General features: G+C 38.9%; 2 protein-coding genes across 4 annotated transcripts in view; both read left to right on the forward strand.

Moving 5' to 3' along the window:
• The first annotated feature begins 890 nt into the window (after window positions 1-890).
• Window positions 891-12562, forward strand: rcn2 (reticulocalbin 2). Its single transcript, XM_034176506.1, has 8 exons — window positions 891-955; window positions 6106-6246; window positions 6351-6453; window positions 11377-11567; window positions 11661-11774; window positions 11882-11975; window positions 12068-12207; window positions 12330-12562. Exons 2-8 carry the CDS (start codon window positions 6106-6108, stop codon window positions 12471-12473), a joined length of 927 nt encoding a protein of 308 aa, XP_034032397.1. The 5' UTR covers window positions 891-955; the 3' UTR covers window positions 12474-12562.
• Window positions 12563-15075: 2513 nt separating this feature from the next.
• The window catches only part of pstpip1a (proline-serine-threonine phosphatase interacting protein 1a), a 46748-nt gene continuing 43709 nt past the window's right edge, over window positions 15076-18114 (forward strand). For all 3 annotated transcript variants that reach the window (XM_034176509.1, XM_034176507.1, XM_034176508.1), the window contains exon 1: window positions 15076-15193. Coding sequence is in view for 2 of the 3 variants with exons in the window: in XM_034176507.1 (XP_034032398.1) it covers window positions 15161-15193 (33 nt within the window). In the remaining variant the exon portion in view is untranslated. The remainder of the gene's footprint in view (window positions 15194-18114) is intronic.

The following is an 18114-nucleotide window of genomic DNA, read 5'->3' on the forward strand; positions in this document are numbered from 1 at the left end:
GTCGCCTTGAGAAGCATCGAGTATGAACCGTTTTTCAAGGTGCAAAGCTTCAGTGCTTCAAATAAAGCTTCATCTCTCCATCACCAGGAAAAACAAGTAAGACAAATGTATGACTCTGAAGCGTCAACCTCATGAGACAGGAAACATTGTGTTTACGCTTATGATAGGCGGAAGATTTGTCCAATAAATTTAAAGAAAAGTGGAACGACACATGCAGCAGGTTAATGGTGGGAAAGATTTTTTTTCTTTAGGGTGGGATTAACGCTGTCTACCATGGCAACCGTGGAGATTAGGCGGGACCTTTGTTTATTTCTCAGGCTGTCAAGTTAACTACCGACAACAGGAAGTCCACACGAAAGTTGAAGATGCTTTCAAAATATGACGAAGGGTTCAGGGAAAAACGTGTCATGAAAACGAAACTAAAAAGGATTTTGCATTTGACAGTAGCTGGCATGTTTCTTCAATCGAAAATGGAGTTGGAAAGCATTTTTTTTATTCAAACTACAGCACATATTTAAAACTACAAAGAAAACCAAGGCACATAATGTGGTTTTGTGGTGTGTTCGTAATGTAGAAAGAGTCAAACAAACTACATGTAAGAAATATAATTTATTTATTGTCATAAATCTGTAGTTTTAATGGCATGTTTATTAGAGTTTAAATACCGTCATTTATATATTCTGTGCTACTAAGACAAGAATCAAGAACAAGGGAATTCCTATGGTTATGATGTGTGGCTTTAGTGCGCAATTTTATTTTTTTTAAAGAATAAAATACAATTTTTATAATTCATGTTTTGGCGTATACTGTATTTCTGTCTGTACCGTGGTCTTTATTTTAATGGTTTTCAAAATAAATTTCACGAATCCTTTATTTTGAAACAGCGACCAGAAGTGTATGTGTTAACAGTGGGTGCCTGACAGTGTCGTAAAGCTTTCTGCGGAGAACTTTGACGGTAACGTCTTATTTTATGGGTGTTATTTTACCAAGTTTGCTGTAGTTAGATGATTGTGTTTTTTACAGTATTTTTGTCTGTGCGTATCTGTTAATGTGTTTCTATCCTCCTTTTACCTTCAAACACAAAACACATGGAAAAGTCGTAATTTATTTCTGTTAGGACATTCCTCAATTACAGCAATTAAGTTTTTGTTTAAACTCACTATTACAGCTGGGTACTAATCTCGAGCCTGTCAGTTAATCACCTTTCATTCGAGCTTTAAAATTCTGTTGCGTTACAACAATTGTCAGTAAAGCACTATAAAAAGAAAAAAATGTTAACTCTTCTTTCCATTAAAGTGGTCATATACACATTTTCAGCAAAGTGATATTCGTCAACAACTGTTTAAAAAGAACCCAAAACACTAAAGCTTGCAGCCACAAATAGTACACAAGATGGGCCCTATCTTGATTATCTGTAGTGCGAGGTTGCGCGTGTATGTGCATTTTAGGTGGGTTCAACTCCACTTTGCTATTTAGACAGCATGTAATCTGAGAACAAAGGTGAAGGGTGCAAAAGGGTTGTATTTATTCAGTAAACTAATGTTGTGTGTTTTGAGCATAACATGAATTAAGCCAGTGAGTTTGTCATCTGGGGCAGCACAGTGACTTAGTGGTTAGCACTGTTGCCTCACAGTGAAAAGGTCATGGGATCGATTCCCATCTGTGGCCGTTCTGTGTGGAGTTTGCATGTTGCCCCTGTGTTTGCGTGGGTTCTCTCCGGGTGCTCCGGCTTCCTTCCACATCCAAAAATATGCAGGTTAGGTGAATTGAAAACTAAATTGTCTGTAGGTGAGTAGGTGAGTGTGCGGGTGTAAATGTGTTTGTCTATATGTGGCGCTGCGATAGACTGGCATATACCCTGTCCAGGGTGTACCCTGCGTCACACCCTATTGCTGCTGGGATACACTCCAGCCCCCTGCAACCCGATCTTAGATAAGCGGTTCAAGAAGAGTGAGTGAGATTGTCATCTGTCCTAACATTTAAAACCTGTGTGTACTTGATTTTGGCACACAACTGTTTAGATGGGGGATTCTGAATAATTTAGTCGTTTTTGGGCTGGGTAAGCACGTAAAGTCCCATTCTCACTTTCATGGATATGGATCCTGGAAAGTCACTGTCTATGAACGTGACAAACCGGCATGTGACGATTACAGTTGTGTACGATTGTGATGTAACACGTGGTTTGATGACCTAACACACTGGACTTATACCATGTGACATGTACAAAGAGCACCTGTAGAACTTCAATTTCAATTTATTTTCCTTTAAATAGCGCCAAATCACAACAGAGTTGCCTCAAGGTGCTTCACACAGGTAAGGAACACTCTTAGAATAACTTTACCACAACCTCAGTGCTTCTGGGAATTGTCCTGGTGATGTCACAGCAAGTATAAAGTAGATTAAAGCCTCCACAGAAGTGCAGGGGATTACCAAATTATGTCAGTTTGAGACAGGAAAAAAAGGAATTTTTAAAGATCTTGAAAATGTGTAAAAATTACAGTGAATGTCATTTGTAAGCAGTCATCTAGACATTTTTTGTATATTTATGTAATTTGTTTGTTTTTAAATTAAGTTAAATATGTAATTGTAAAAAAAAATCTAAATCAAATTTTCTAATTTATGTTTCTGTTACATTCTCATTAACATCTATGTGAAATTACAAATATATATACAACCCCTGGCAAAAATTATGGAATCACCGGCCTTGGAGGATGTTCATTCAGTTGTTTAATTTTGTAGAAAAAAAGCAGATCACAGACATGACACAAAACTAAAGTCATTTCAAATGGCAACTTTCTGGCTTTAAGCAACACTATAAGAAATCAAGAAAAAAAGATTGTGGCAGTCAGTAACGGTTACTTTTTTAGACCAAGCAGAGGAAAAAAATATGGAATCACTAAATTCTGAGGAAAAAATTATGGAATCACCCTGTAAATTTTCATCCCCCAAACTAACACCTGCATCAAATCAGATCTGCTCATTGAGATTGACCCTGTGCCATGACATTGACCCTGTGTGTCTTTTTGCAAGGAATGTTTTCGCAGTTTTTGCTCTATGGCAAGATGCATTATCATCTTGAAAAATGATTTCATCATCCCCAAACATCCTTTCAGTTGTCCAAAATATCAACGTAAACTTGTGCATTTATTGATGATGTAATGACAGCCATCTCCCCAGTGCCTTTACCTGACATGCAGCCCCATATCATCAATGACTGTGGAAATTTACATGTTCTCTTCAGGCAGTCATCATTATAAATCTCATTGGAACGGCACCAAACAAAAGTTCCAGCATCATCACCTTGCCCAATGCAGATTCGAGATTCATCACTGAATATGACTTTCATCCAGTCATCCACAGTCCACGATTGCTTTTCCTTAGCCCATTGTAACCTTGTTTTTTTTCTGTTTAAGTGTTAATGATGGCTTTTGTTTAGCTTTTCTGTATGTAAATCCCATTTCCTTTAGGCGGTTTCTTACAGTTCGGTCACAGACGTTGACTCCAGTTTCCTCCCATTCGTTCCTCATTTGTTTTGTTGTGCATTTTTCGATTTTTGAGACATATTGCTTTAAGTTTTCTGTCTTGACGCTTTGATGTCTTCCTTGGTCTACCAGTATGTTTGCCTTTAACAAACTTCCCATGTTGTTTGTATTTGGTCCAGAGTTTAGACACAGCTGACTGTGAATAACCAACATCTTTTGCAACATTGCATGATGATTTACTCTTTTAAGAGTTTGATAATCCTCTCCTTTGTTTCAATTGACATCTCTCGTGTTGGAGCCATGATTCATGTCAGTCCACTTGGTGCAACAGCTCTCCAAGGTGTGTTCACTCCTTTTTAGATGCAGACTAACGAGCAGATCTGATATGATGCAGGTGTTAGTTTTGGGGATGAAAATTTACAGGGTGATTCCATAATTTTTTCCTCAGAATTGAGTGATTCCATATTTTTTTCCTCTGCTTGGTCTAAAAAAGTAACCGTTACTGACTGCCACAATCTTTTTTCTTGATTTCTTATAGTGTTTCTTAAAGCCAGAAAGTTGCCATTTGAAATGACTTTAGTTTTGTGTCATGTCTGTGATCTGCTTTTTTTCTACAAAATTAAACAACTGAATGAACATCCTCCGAGGCCGGTGATTCCATAATTTTTGCCAGGGGTTGTATATATATATATATATATATAGTGACTTTGAAAAAGTATTCAGCCCCTTGGTATTTCACACATTTTAATTTATTTATGGCATTTCAAATACAAATGTAAATCAGGCTTCTCAATATAAAAATGTCTAAAAAAGTGAAAGTAAACTTCTACAACATGATACAAATTAATTAAAAATATAAAAGCTAAGATGATGGGTTGCATAAGTAATCGGCCACAAGAGACAGATGATTTGTTTCTTAGGAAACTTCAGACGAGGAGGTATTGATCATGTGGTGTAAAAGATAAAGGGTTAAAGCATCAAAAACAAAAGACTGAACTAAAAACTGCATTGGGGAGAAAAATGACATGCTTCGCCACATGGTCATACAGAAAATGTCTGATAATATTGATTTGATTTTTTTGAGACACCCTATATATATATTCTTACATGAATAATGAGTACACGTATTTCTGTGTAATTGATTTTCATTTTAACTTTACCAAAATATGTCTTCGAAGGATCCTTGGGTACCAGTGGAATGACTTTGTATCAAACGAGCAGTTAATGAGAGAGGATGAGGAGTAACACTGAGCGCCACCTGACATGGTTCTCTGTGCACAAGGATCCCAGTAGCTGGAGAAGGGCAAGGGGGGCGCCCACATTTCACCTGGCCATGGTAGATAGATGGTTATTTTAGAGATGTGGCAATGGACTGGTTGTCTGCCTGGGTGGTTGCTATGCAGGACCCAGGGCTGTTTCATGGTGTTGTTGAAGCAGCAAAGCGTAGTACCAGCACATGCTCTCAGCCTTTAAGGTGCGTTTACACATAGGCAAGAAGCATTACGAATGTTATATTTGCGTTATTCTTGGCATCCCTTACCAAAAATAGTACTGATAAGTATATAAAAAGTAAACTAGAAGTATACTTGAAACATACTTGCATATACTACTTTTTGGTAAGGGATATTCCTGACATTCTTAACATGAACTAACGCATCTGAATAGGTTTCTTAATAGCACGTGTTGGTCCGTGATTTTTGTGGAGCATGTTTTTGGTTGTCAAAAAATCTTCCACGAATGTCACGCACCACCCTTATTTTGCCTCATGTTGTGGAGGTCGCAACTGAGCGTGTTGATCCATCTTGATTAGTGATGATCTCCTTAATAGAGCGTGACAGCGTTCTTCTCTGACGTGTGCCCAATTAAACCCTGCTGCACCGCATTCAGTTTCATTGCTGCAGTATGCTGAAGGACAGTGACACCAAGTCAGCTAAAAGTCTCGTTCCAATGCTCCTCAGCACGCTCCTGCAGGTGTTCCACCTGCTGCATGTGCCTGATGTGTGGGAAAATGAGCGAGACGAGAGCTGCGTGAAGCCACACATCTGGCTCTCTCCGTCTCCTCCTCCTCTCTGCGCCTCTCCATGGCGCAGAACCCAACGAAGCATGCAGTCACAAAGTTCTGTGGGGCTGTTGAGGAAAAACTGGAGCGATCTGATTTGTTCAGCAGCTGACTGTTGGATGAATATGGGTGTGTGTGGAGACAATTCACCTCATTCACAACATGACAGAACTTAATGATGCGCTGTTACACGCGATAGTGCGCAACAATGTGAAACATTATTCTTGACCATGTGTAATGGTTCCTGATAATTCTCCAGCAAGACGTGCCATTAATCGTAAGGCGTGGTAACAGGTTGGAACAATTCCTGAGGACACATGACGCCTCTGCCCCGAATCATCACATTCGTGATCAGCGGCCAAGAATGTATACTTCGTGGCATTCGTGACGTGCCGTCGTTATGTGTAAATGCAGCATTACCAAAAATGAGCACATTGAACCGTGAAACATGTCCTGTGCATCATGTTGAATTATGAGCTGAATTTGTATTTTGCATTCATGCCTGTAATTAATCTCGATCGTGATATTTCTGACTGAAGAGCAACTGCCCGTGTTACCCTATAGATGGTGTCCTCTGCAGTCATGTCCCTGACGTTGTTGTGGCTTCAGTTTGGGACTGGAATAAGTTCTCATAAACATGAAGATCATTATATTAGTCAACAGCACAACCCTGAATACGACATGAATGTCCTGTTGGGCGATGAGGTATTTGGCAGATCTCTACATCATTTATTATTTTTACTTTTAACAATGTTGTCGAGTCCATGCTCTTTATTTGTGACTTTCTGTCTCTCCCCATCCATTTCTAGGACACAGAAGAGATAAAGAAACTTAGTCCAGTGGAGCAAAGGAAAAAAATGATGGAAATTATAAAGAAGATTGATACAAATTCTGACAATCTGCTGAATGCAGGTACATTCAAAATTCCAATTTTTGTGACATCATGATGTGTGTAATATGTCTGTGTGTGTGTATGTCTGCATGCTTGTTTGTGTGGACATTTTATTGTGAGCATGATACAACCCCAATTCCAATGAAGCTGGGACTTTGTGTAAAATGTAATTAAAAACAGAATACAATGATTTGCAAATCCTCTTCAGCTTGCACTTGTAGATGTAGCGACAAACTGTATTAACTGACAATGGTTTTCTGAAGTGTTCCTGAGCCCACACAGTAAGATCCTTTACACAGTGATGTCGGTTTGATGTCAGCCCGAGGGATCAAAGGTCACGGGCATTCAATGCACATCAATTCACATCACATTTAAAAAAAGGACATAAGTCCTGAGACAGGACATGTTAACATCAAGTAGAACTCCAGACATCTCCACATTTGCTTGACGGTTCGTGCGCACGCATCTCGCGGTCAGGGGAGGAAAGATAAACTATAACAGAACTCAGAACGCAGCCCTGCAGCTCAGCACAACAACAAGTAGAAGAGAAGTCAGAGTGCACAATCTGTCTGCAGCCAAACTGTGCATTCTGATTCCTCTGTGCAGAGAACCTGCAGACTGCATTCTCACCTCCTCTCTGCCCCCTGCTGCGCGCACCTGACACAGATATTCCTGCATCGTCATGACACCACAGGAAGCAACTGGGAGCAGCCCTGGTGTGAAAGGGGCTTTAGTGGTTAGCACTGTTGACTCACAGAGAGAAGGTCATGGGTTCATTTCCCGCCTGTGGCCTTTCTGTGTGGAGTTTGCATGTTCTCCCTGTGTTTGTGTGGGTTTCCTCCAGGTGCTCCGGTTTCCTCCCACATCCAAAGTCATGCGGGTTAGGTGGATTGGAATCTTTAAATTGTCCGTAGGTGTGCGAGTGGGTGTGACTGTGTTTGTTTGTCTATATGTGGCCCTGTGACAGGCTGGCGTCCTGTCCTGGGTGTACCTCGCCTCACACTCTATGACTGCTGGGATAGGCTCCAGCCCCCTGTGATCCTTAATTGGACTAAGTGGTTGAAGATGCGTGTGTAAGTGAGTTTGATCATTAAATATCTTGTCTTTGTGGTTTATTCAATTGAATATAGGTTGAAGAGGATTTGCAAATCATTGTATTCTGTGTTTTATTTACATTTCACACAACGTCCCAACTTCATTGGAATTGGGGTTGTAGATAAAGGAAGCAGTCTACACGTGATAAACACAGAGCCATTTAAAAATGTATATAATATAACTGGGTCATAAATGAGCCCACTCAGTCATTTTAGTTGCTACAATAGCTTGGTTGCTTGAGGACATAGGGTTTTGTTTTGGTTTGTGTGTGTGCGTGTGTGTGTGTGTGTGTGTGTGTGTGTGTGTGTGTGTGTGTGTGTGTGTGTGTGTGTGTGTGTGTGAGACCACAATAACTCATTAATGTGACACAGTAGACACTTACACTAAACATACCCCCAGCGAATAGATGAGCTGATTAGATGTTAGGGTTGTTTGTGCATTTTAATGAGGACAACATAACTTGTAAATGTTGTGCATGTGATCCCTCATTAACACTACATGGTCACTTCTCATAATGTTTGTACAGTGGGGGAGTCGATAACATGTTTTGTAAGTTAGAGTGGTTTGATGTATATTTTTGCTTGTAACTGTGGGTAAAGTAATTTATTTATTTATTTGTAACTTCTTCCTTAAAGATTGATGTTCTTGTTTTTAACAGCTGAGAAAGCTTTATAATAGAGACCTTAGTTTGTGGACACTGGTGGTACTAATATGCTTATTAGTTTGTTAATTTGCAGGCAGCAACTGTAACTCAAAAAAGCTTGATAACAGACTATATTCACTGTGTGTGTGTGTGTATATACGAGGTCTGTTAGCAAACTATCTGACCTTTTTAGTTTAAAAAAAAAACTATATGGATTTGAATCATGTGCGCTTGCATCAGCCAAGCTTGAACCTTCATGCGCATGCGTGAGTTTTTTCACGCCTGTCGGTTGCGTCATTCGCCTGTGAGCACGCTTTGAGTGGGCAGTGGTCCACCCTCCTCGTTGGATTTTTATTGTGAGGAAAATGTCTGAATGATTTGGAGCTTTGCTGCATCAAATTTTTCCAGAAACTGTGAGAGACAGCCAGGTGGAAACCATTCGGAAAATTCAGACGGCTTTCAGGGACGATTCTATGGGGATCACACAGTTTAAGGAGTGTTACAACCGGTTTAAAGACGGCGCACAGTGACGGAGGGCGCACCGCGCTCCGAGCAGCGATCAACAGGCTGAAACGACCACATCATTTCCAAACTGAACGCTGTGTTGATCCGGGACGTCGTCTGACTACTACAGAAATGGCAGAAGATGTGGACATACTACTTTTTCGGCACATTCCACTGTTACAGGAGTTTTTGTCATGAAAAGACGTGCGGAGGAATTCGCGCGTCGGGACGGAGCCGCTCATGGCGCTGGACAAAAAGCAACACCGTGATGAAGCCTCACAGGACATGTTGTGGCATATCCAGCTCATCCACAATTTCTCGGATAGTCACACGACTGAAAAGCCACCGAAAGCCGTCTGATTCTTCCGAATGGTGCAAGAGCTGGGCATGTTATAACATGTCCTGTGAGACCAACACGGAGGTGCTTTTGTCCCACGCCATTAGCGGCTCCGTGGCGAATTCCTCCGCTCCTCTTTCCATGACAAAAACTCCTGTAACAGTGGAATGTGCCGAAAAAGTGGTATGTCCACATCTTCTGCCATTTCTGTAGTAGTCAGACGACGTCCCGGATCAACACAGCGTTCAGTTTGGAAATTATCTGGTCGTTTCAGCCTGTCGATCGCCGCCTGGAGCGCGGCACGCCCTCCGCCATTGTGCTCCGTCTTCAAACCGGTTGTAACACTCCTTAATCTGTGTGATCCCCATAGAATCGTCCCTGAAAGCCGTCTGAATCTTCCGAATGGTTTCCACCTGGCTGTCTCTCACAGTTTCTGGAACAATTTGATGCAGCAAAGCTCCAAATTGTTCAGACATTTTCCTCACAATAAAAATCCGAAGAGGAGGGTGGACCACTGCTCTCTCAAAGCGTGCTCACAGGCGAATGACGCAACCAACAGGCGTGAAAAAACTCACGCATGCGCACGAAGGTTCAAGCTTGGCTGAAGCAAGCGCACATGATTCAAATCCATATAGTGTATATATATATATATATATATATATATATATATATATATATATATATATATATATATATATATACACAGTGAGGAAAATAAGTATTTACACACCCTGTGATTTTGCAAGTTCTCCCACTTAGAAATCATGGAGGGTTCTGAAATTTTCATCTTAGGTGCATGTCCACTGTGAGAGACATGATCTAAAAAAAAAAAACATCTGGAAATCACAACGTATGATTTTTTTAATAATTTATTTGTATGTTACTGCTGCAAATAAGTATTTGAACACCTGTGGAAATCAGTGTTAATATTTGGTCCAGTAGCCTTTGTTTGCAATTACAGAGGTCAAAAGTTTCCTGTAGTTTTTCACCAGGTTTGCACACACTGCAGCAGGGATTTTGGTCCACTCCTCCATACAGATCTTCTCCAAATCTTTCAGGTTTGGAGTTTCAGCTCCCTCCAAAGATTTTCTATTGGGTTCAGGTCTGGAGACTGGCCAGGCCACTCCAGGACCTTGAAATGCTTCTTACGGAGCCCCTCCTTAGTTGCCCTGGCTGTGTGTTTGGGGTCATTGTCATGCTGGAAGACCCAGCCATGACCCATCTTCAATGCTCTTACTGAGGGAAGGAGGTTGCTTGGCAAAATCTCACAATACATGACCCCATCCATCCTCCCTTCAATACGGTGCAGTCGTCTTGTCCCCTTTGCAGAAGAGCACCCCCAGAGTATGATGTTTCCACGGTTGGGATGGTTTTCTTGGGGTTGTTCTCATTCTCTAAACATGGTAAGTGGAGTTGATTCCAAAAAGCTCTATTCTGGTCTCATCTGACCACATGACCTTCTCCCATGCCTCCTCTGGATCATCCAGATGGTCACTGGTGAATTTCAAACGTTCCTGGACATGTGCTGGCTTGAGCAGGGGGACCTTGCTGCCCTGCAGGATTTTAAACCATGACAGCATCATGTGTTACTAATGTAATCTTTGTGACTGTGGTCCCAGCTCTCTTCAGGTCATTGACCAGGTCCTCCTGTGTAGTTGTGAGCTTTCTCAGAATCATCCTTATCCCACAAAGTGAGATCTTGCATGGAATCACAGACTGAGGGAGATTGATGGTCATCTTGTGTTTCTTCCACTTTCTAATAAATAATCATAACAGTTGTTGTCTTCTACCAAGCTGCTTGCCTGTTGTCCTGTAGTCCATCCCAGCCTTGTGTAGGTCTACAGCTTTGTCCCTGGTGTCCTTAGACAGCTCTTTGGTCTTGGCTATGGTGGACAGGTTGGAGTGTGATTGATTGAGTGTGTGAACAGGTGTCTTTTATACAGGTAACAAGTTCAAACAGGTGTAATTAATACAGGTAAAGAGTACAGAATAAGAGGGCTTCTTAAAGAAAAATTAACAGGTCTGTGTGAGCCAGAATTCTTACTGGTTGGTAGGTGTTCAAATACTTATTTTCAGCAGTAACATACAAATAAATGATTAAAAAAATCATACATTGTGATTTCCGGATTTTTTTTTAGATTATGTCTCTCACAGTGGATGTGCACCTAAGATTTCAGACCCCTCCATGATTTCTAAATGGGAGAACTTTGATTTCTAAATGGGAGAACTTGCAAAATCGCAGGGTGTTCAAATACTTATTTTATTTATATATATTATATATATATATATATATATATATATATATATATATATATATAGTCAAGCACATTTGGTCCTCTTCACTGTCTGTGTTTTTATCTACAGAGGAGCTCATTTCGTGGATACAGCAAGTCTACAGAAAATATGCTCTGGAGGATGCAGAGGAGCGATTCCTGAAATTCGACACAAATAAAGATGGAGTTGTAACGTGGGAGGAATACAGTACGGTTGCTCATGGACAGCTCCTTAATTTGGATGACAACACTGAGGATCCCGAAGAACAGTCTCTCAGACATGTAGGCATATTTTTACTGAATCTCTGAAGAAGCACAGTCGGCCACAGGCAGTTTTCTTAACAGTAATTTAGCATATGTTCATATTCCCTTTAGCTCCTTCTAAAAGAGAAGAGACGCTTTGATTTTGCAAATGTGGATGGTTCTATGGGTCTGAATGTGACAGAGTTTCTTGCCTTCACTCATCCATCTGAAGTGGATCACATGGCTGTAAGACTTTTAAAATCCATTTAGCTCCAGCAGTCGTGTAGAATTTGATAAAATAGTAATGCATTGTGTTGTCATTAAAAGTGAATGATTTAATTTATCTCTACTAGGATTTTGCCATTGAAGATGTGTTGAGTGAGTATGACACTGATAAAGATGGGCTGATACATCTCAGTGAATTTATTGGAGATGTCCGTGGTGAAGGTAAGAATGGGTTGTAAAATTCAAGCTGATGTCTCCAGTTATTATGTTTAAATACATTCTTGATACTTTGCCAACATTTTATTCTTTGTAAGAGGACACACCTTCACAGTGGGAGATTGAAGAAACTGTGCGGTTTAATGAGCTCTATGATGAAGACAAAGATGGCGTGTTGAATCGAGCAGAGCAGCTCCGCTGGGTTGCCCCAAACGGCTACGGTTCTGCCCGAGAAGAGGTATTACACAACTGATGGAAGATGATATGTAAAATTAGTATGAAAAGAGGGACTTGTTTTAATATCAACTGTGCCTTTGTAGGAACATGAAACATTCTTTGCCACTTATCTCTTGTCAACAGGCGCTTCACCTCATTAAGGAAATGGACCTTGATGAAGACGGGCAGCTGTCACAGGCTGAGATTTTGAACAATCAAGAATTGTTCATGAACAGTGAAGTGACGGACTATGGGCGGCAGTTACATGTATCACATGATGAATTATGAAAACAGTCTCATATTCTTGTGTGTTTTGTTATTATTTTATTTTAGTATTTTCTATGCGTGTCTGAGATTAAAATTGGTCATGGTGAGATTTACACCTTGTCTGGTGTTGAAGTGTTCACTGGCTCAAAAGTCCTCACCTTGCATTGGTGCTTTTAGGATTGGTATGTGATTGTAAGGCATTACTGCAACGGCCTTTGAATAGTAAATGTCCATATGTTGGCTGATCTACTCTTATTAGAAGAACAGGATGAAGCCAACAGAAATATGATTGTATGATATGGAATGATCTCCCTGCGGCAATAAAACAGTCAGATTCTGTGGAGACTTTCAAGTCTAGACTTAAGACGCACTTATTTTCCCTTTCGTATGGCTAGCATACTGGCATAGTACAGTTCTACCCTTTCGTATGGCTAGCATACTGTCATAGTATAGTTCTACGCTTTTTATTCTTTTAATTAATTTTATTAGGAAACGGAGCGTGCCGCGGCCTCAGCTTTACCTAAATTCAGGGTCTTTTAGTGAAGCTTAGGGCTAGTGGCCGGTGATCATCTTAGTATTTCCTGTTTTTCTTGTTGTTTAATGCTGACAAATTATACTGTATTTATTGTCTTTCTGATGCCTGATTCTGTTTTTTTTCTCTCTCTCTCTGTTTAAGGTGCAGTTCCATCCAGAGATGGGTGTGGTATCTGTGCTGGAGACCCTCCTGACCCTCCTGTTCTGTACACCAGCAGCATTTTTGTATATTCCTTTTGTGAATTGTTATGTAATTTATGTCTGTAGCATGGCCCAAGCAGAGGGTCACTCCTTTGAGTCTGGTCTGCTCGAGGTTTCTTCCTCAGAAGGAGTTTTTCCTTACCACTGCTGCTCTGGGGGTTAGTAATGTTAGACCTTACTTGTGTGAAGTGCCTTGAGGCAACTCTGTTGTGATTTGGCATTATATAAATAAAAATAAATGGAAATTGAAATTGAAAATTGTCTGTGAACAACACTAGATGAGCACTCACCAGAATGTTAACCCCTACCAACACCCAAAATGTCTCCTTGTTTTTACGGGATGCTATAAGATTTCCCTTTTGATAGCTGCAAAATTAATGTTATATAATCCAGACCAACAACAACATTTTTACCAAGGCTTGTGAAGATGGATTCATTACCCCACTTCCTGACAGAGTAGGATGGAGGTTTTGTGATCACTTTCAGTTAAAATCACCCCATCTGTCTTTTTGCATTTGCTAAAACTGAAGTAAGAGGTTTATGGATTCTGTTGAAATTTTGTGTCTTTGACCTTTGGAAGATATAAGAAAATCTGTTAGTGATCTGCATTAGAGCCTGACTGATACAGATTTTTTTTTATGGCCAACACAATGCCAATATTAGGGAGTAGAAAATCTACAATACCAGTAAACAGTGCATCCAGAAAGTATTCATAGCTCTTCACTTTCTCCACATTTTGTTATGTTACAGCCTTATTCCAAAATGGATGAAACTCATTTTTTACAATACCCATTAATGACAATGTGATTTTTTTTTAGTATATATATATATATATATATATATATATATATATTGCAAGTTCTCCCACTTAGAAATCATGGAGGGGTCTGAAATTTTCATTTTAGGTGCAAGTCCACTGTGAGAGACATAATCAAAAAAAAAAAATCCGGAAATCACAATGCATGAGTTTTAAATAATTTATTTGTATGTTACTGCTGCAAATAAGTATTTCAACACCTGTGAAAATCAATGTTAATATTTGGTACAGTAGCCTTTGTTTGCAATTACAGAGGTCAAACGTTTCCTGTAGTTTTTCACCAGGTTTGCACACACTGCAGCAGGGATTTTGGCCCATTCCTCCACAGAGATCTTCTCTAGATCAGCCAGGTTACTGGGCTGTCACTGAGAAACACAGAGTTTGAGCTCCCTCCAAAGATTTTCTATTGGGTTTAGGTCTGGAGACTGGCTAGACCACTCCAGCGATTGAGAGGTGCTGCAAAGAGGAATGGGCAAACCTGCACAAAGATAGGTGCACTAAGCTTGTGGCATCATATTCTAGATTTGAGGCTGTAATTGCTGCCAAAGGTGCATCAACATAGTATTGAGCAAAAGGTGTGAATACTTACATACATGTGATTTCTTAGTTTTTTTTTTTTTCATTTTTAATAAATTTGCAAAAAATAAAAACACTTTCATGTTGTTATTATGGGGTATTGTGAGGGGGAAAATGAATTTACTCCATTTTGGAATAAGGCTGTAAATTAACAAAATGTGGGAAAAGTGAAGCACTGTGAATACTTTCCGGATGCACTGTATATGCACAAATGAAGTATTATGGAAATTTGCCCAGGCACCTTTAAGGAGTTGTGGAACAAATACATGTTTCACAAATTATAGTGTGATGTGTTATTTAATGCTGTGCTTAAACATTTACCAAACTTGTCACTTTATCAAACATGTCACTACTGGCCTTTGCTGGCATCATACTATAATGGACAGAAGTCTGTTATGAGTAGTGACATGTTGCATCTCTTCCTCATTTTAACCAAACTTGTGGCTGTTGGTGTTTAAAGGCTGGTTTCCTGTGTCATGCTGTTTCTTTTGAGTCGAGTGACAGTGTGCTGCGCTCTTAAGTTTCTCAGATTTGAATCCGCTCTATAACCAGGACTATTCTTGCGAAAACTATTCCTGCAATGACGAAGTTACACTTTAAAGAGTCCTTTTGGGTGAGTTACCTTGATGTTGATTTGTCAATGTTTTTGATATTCGTATTTCGAAGGTGAAGTTGATTTGAGTTTACACTGAGCTGTGATGAAACGACTTCAGTGTTCTCACTGAAAATCTGAATTAAAATAGTTTATAGTGTAATATTTAATGAATATTTAACTGTAGCTCATCTTTGACTAATGAGAGTGTAGAATCCTAATGAGGAAAAAACATTTTATTTATAATGACCTCGTATTCTCATTTCCTTCTAAGCTTGTCATAATAATAAAAAAGTTCTCAGTATAAATGTATGATAGTGCATAAGTTTAAAAAAATAACCATTTTATTTGCCGAGCGTCTGTTCTGTATCACTGTTGAGGGTTTCTGTTAATCTCTGATATTTTATTCGCCCTTTGTGTCTGTGTTCAACTTAATGATTAATAGTTTTTCAAACCATGACAAAGCAGCACATTGTCTTGCGTTATTCTTCCTAAACTGGGTCTGATAATAATTCATGTTGAAATACTGCATCTTAACTGTGTAATACAGCATTACTGCACACTAGCCTCCGTTTATCTAGAAGTTTACAATGAAGTAACTAGACTGTTTTAAACGTTTCCAAATGATTTCTATTTCTTTGCTTTCATTTTGATGTCATGACCTACGCCAACCAATAGCTATCGGTCTAAACTCACTCCATTTGATATAACTCAAAAACTGATGAACAGATACCAAAAATATTTGGTAGATTGTCCTACATGCAAGCAATGGGTTGATCTAAGGTTGAGTGTGCCACTCAGGTAAAGTTAGAAAGATATTCACAGATTCGAAGTTCACAACTCAGTGGATCTTAAGAGAAACGTTGTAGAAAAACAACACTAGTTTGTAACCTCAGGAAGATAGACAATGAGCTACAGCCTTATTTTAATCTGTATGAGCCGTCCTCTGAGGTGGAAAAATAACACTGATCTGAACGGGAGAAACGGAAGCTTAGGGACCGTCTAAAAAGTGCAAACACGAAAAAAGTCAACAGAAAATTATTGAATAAGTCATTGTAATAAGGAGTGATATCACCAAATGACTGCACACATCAGTGGCATTCTGTTTATTATACTATACAGAGCTAAGTTTGGGAAAATGTCATTGCGGAAAAAGTTTGGAGATTTTTGATTTTTTTTAATTTTCAGTAGCATCAATGTTATAAGGTAAGATGTAATCAAAGTCACTGCACACAACAGTGGGGTCCTGCTGGTTATACTACAGCATTCGGTTTTGAAAAAGGTCATTTAACAAAACATTTATGTACTTTATTTATAACTTTTCATTTTGCAAGAAACAACACACACACATCCTTCTGCTCCTCCCACCCCAAAGCAAGACAAATGAACTGAAAATGGGGAGTGTGTGTGTGTGTGTGTGAGGGGGGGGGGGGGGGGGTGTTATTTAATTTTTCAATAGCATCAGTGTCATAAGGTGTGGCGTCACCAAATTCACTGCATTCACTGCTGATTATACTACAGAACTCAGTTTGGAAAAAAAGCTATTCCAAAAAAAATTGGAGAATTGTTCATTGATTAAACTTTCAATAGCATCAATGTCATAAGGTGTAGTGACATAAAAATTTCCTCCACACAACAGTGGTGTCCTGCTGATTATACTACAGAACTCACTTTGGAAGAAAGTCATTAAAAAAAAAAATTGTAGAATTTTTTTTTAAATTATTATTTAAATTTTCAATAGCATCAATGTCATAAGGTGTAGTGACACGAAATTTACTGCACACAACCGTGGGGTCCTGCTGATTACACTATAGCACTCACTTTGAAAAAAAAAATGTTTAAAAATTGGAAAAAAAATGTTATTGTTTAATTTTCAATCGCATCAATGTCATAACGTGTGGTGTCACCAAATTCACTGCACACAACGGTGGTGTCCTGCTGATTACACTACAGCACTCACTTTGGAAAAAAGTAATTTAAAAAAATTTTGGAGAATTTTTCATTGATTAAACTTTCAATAGCATCAAAGTCATAAGGTGTAGTGACATAAAATTTACTGCACAACAGTGGTGTCCTGCTGATTATACTACAGAACTTGGTTTGGAAAAGGTAATTTAAAAAAATTTTGGAGAATTTTTTTTATTGTTTAAATTTTCAATAGCATCAAAGTCATAACGCATAGTGACACGAAATTTATTGCACACAACAGTGTGGTCCTGCTGGTTATACTACAGCACTCACTTTGGAAAAAATAATTTAAAAAATTTTGGAAAATTTTTCATTGTTTAAATTTCAATAGCCTCAATGTCATTAAGTGTAGTGTTACCATATTCAAAGCACACATCAGTGGTGTTCTGCTGATTATACTTCAGAACTCAGTTTGGAAAAAAGTCATTTTTTAAAAACTGGAAAATTTTTCATTGGTTAAATTTTCAATAGCATCAATGTCATAAGCTGTAGTGACACAAAATTTACTGCACACAACAGTGGTGTCCCACTGATTATACTACAGACCTCAGTTTGGAAAAAAAGTAATTAAAAAAAAATTTTGGTTATTTTTTTTTTATTATTGTTTAATTTTCAATAGCATCGTCATAAGGTGTAGTGACATAAAATTTCCTCCACACAACAGTGGTGTCCTGCTGATTATACTACAGAACTCACTTTGGAAAAAGTAATAAAAAAAATTGGAGAATTTTTCATTGATGAAACTTTCAATATCTTCAAAGTCATAAGGTATAGTGACATAAAATTTACTGCACACAACAGTGGTGTCCCGCTGATTATACTACAAAACTCAGTTTGGCAAAAAAGTCATTTAAAAAAAAATTGTAGAATTTTTTTTTTTTATTACATTTTCAATAGCATCAATGTCATAAGGTGTAGTGACACGAAATTTACTGCACACAACCGTGGGGCCCTGCTGATTACACTACAGCACT

This window comes from Thalassophryne amazonica, chromosome 8, assembly GCF_902500255.1.
Source record: "Thalassophryne amazonica chromosome 8, fThaAma1.1, whole genome shotgun sequence".
Taxonomy (NCBI): Eukaryota; Metazoa; Chordata; class Actinopteri; order Batrachoidiformes; family Batrachoididae; genus Thalassophryne; species Thalassophryne amazonica.

What these genes read in the sequence shown, in the direction of transcription:
- rcn2 (XM_034176506.1), top strand. Translation starts at nt 6,106, where the DNA reads ATGGTGTCCTCTGCAGTCATGTCCCTGACGTTGTTGTGGCTTCAGTTT. An exon ending in TGACAATCTGCTGAATGCAG is followed by an intron (nt 6,454 to 11,376) that starts GTACATTCAAAA and finishes TTTTATCTACAG; the next exon opens with AGGAGCTCATTTCGTGGATA. An exon ending in ACGGTTCTGCCCGAGAAGAG is followed by an intron (nt 12,208 to 12,329) that starts GTATTACACAAC and finishes TCTTGTCAACAG; the next exon opens with GCGCTTCACCTCATTAAGGA.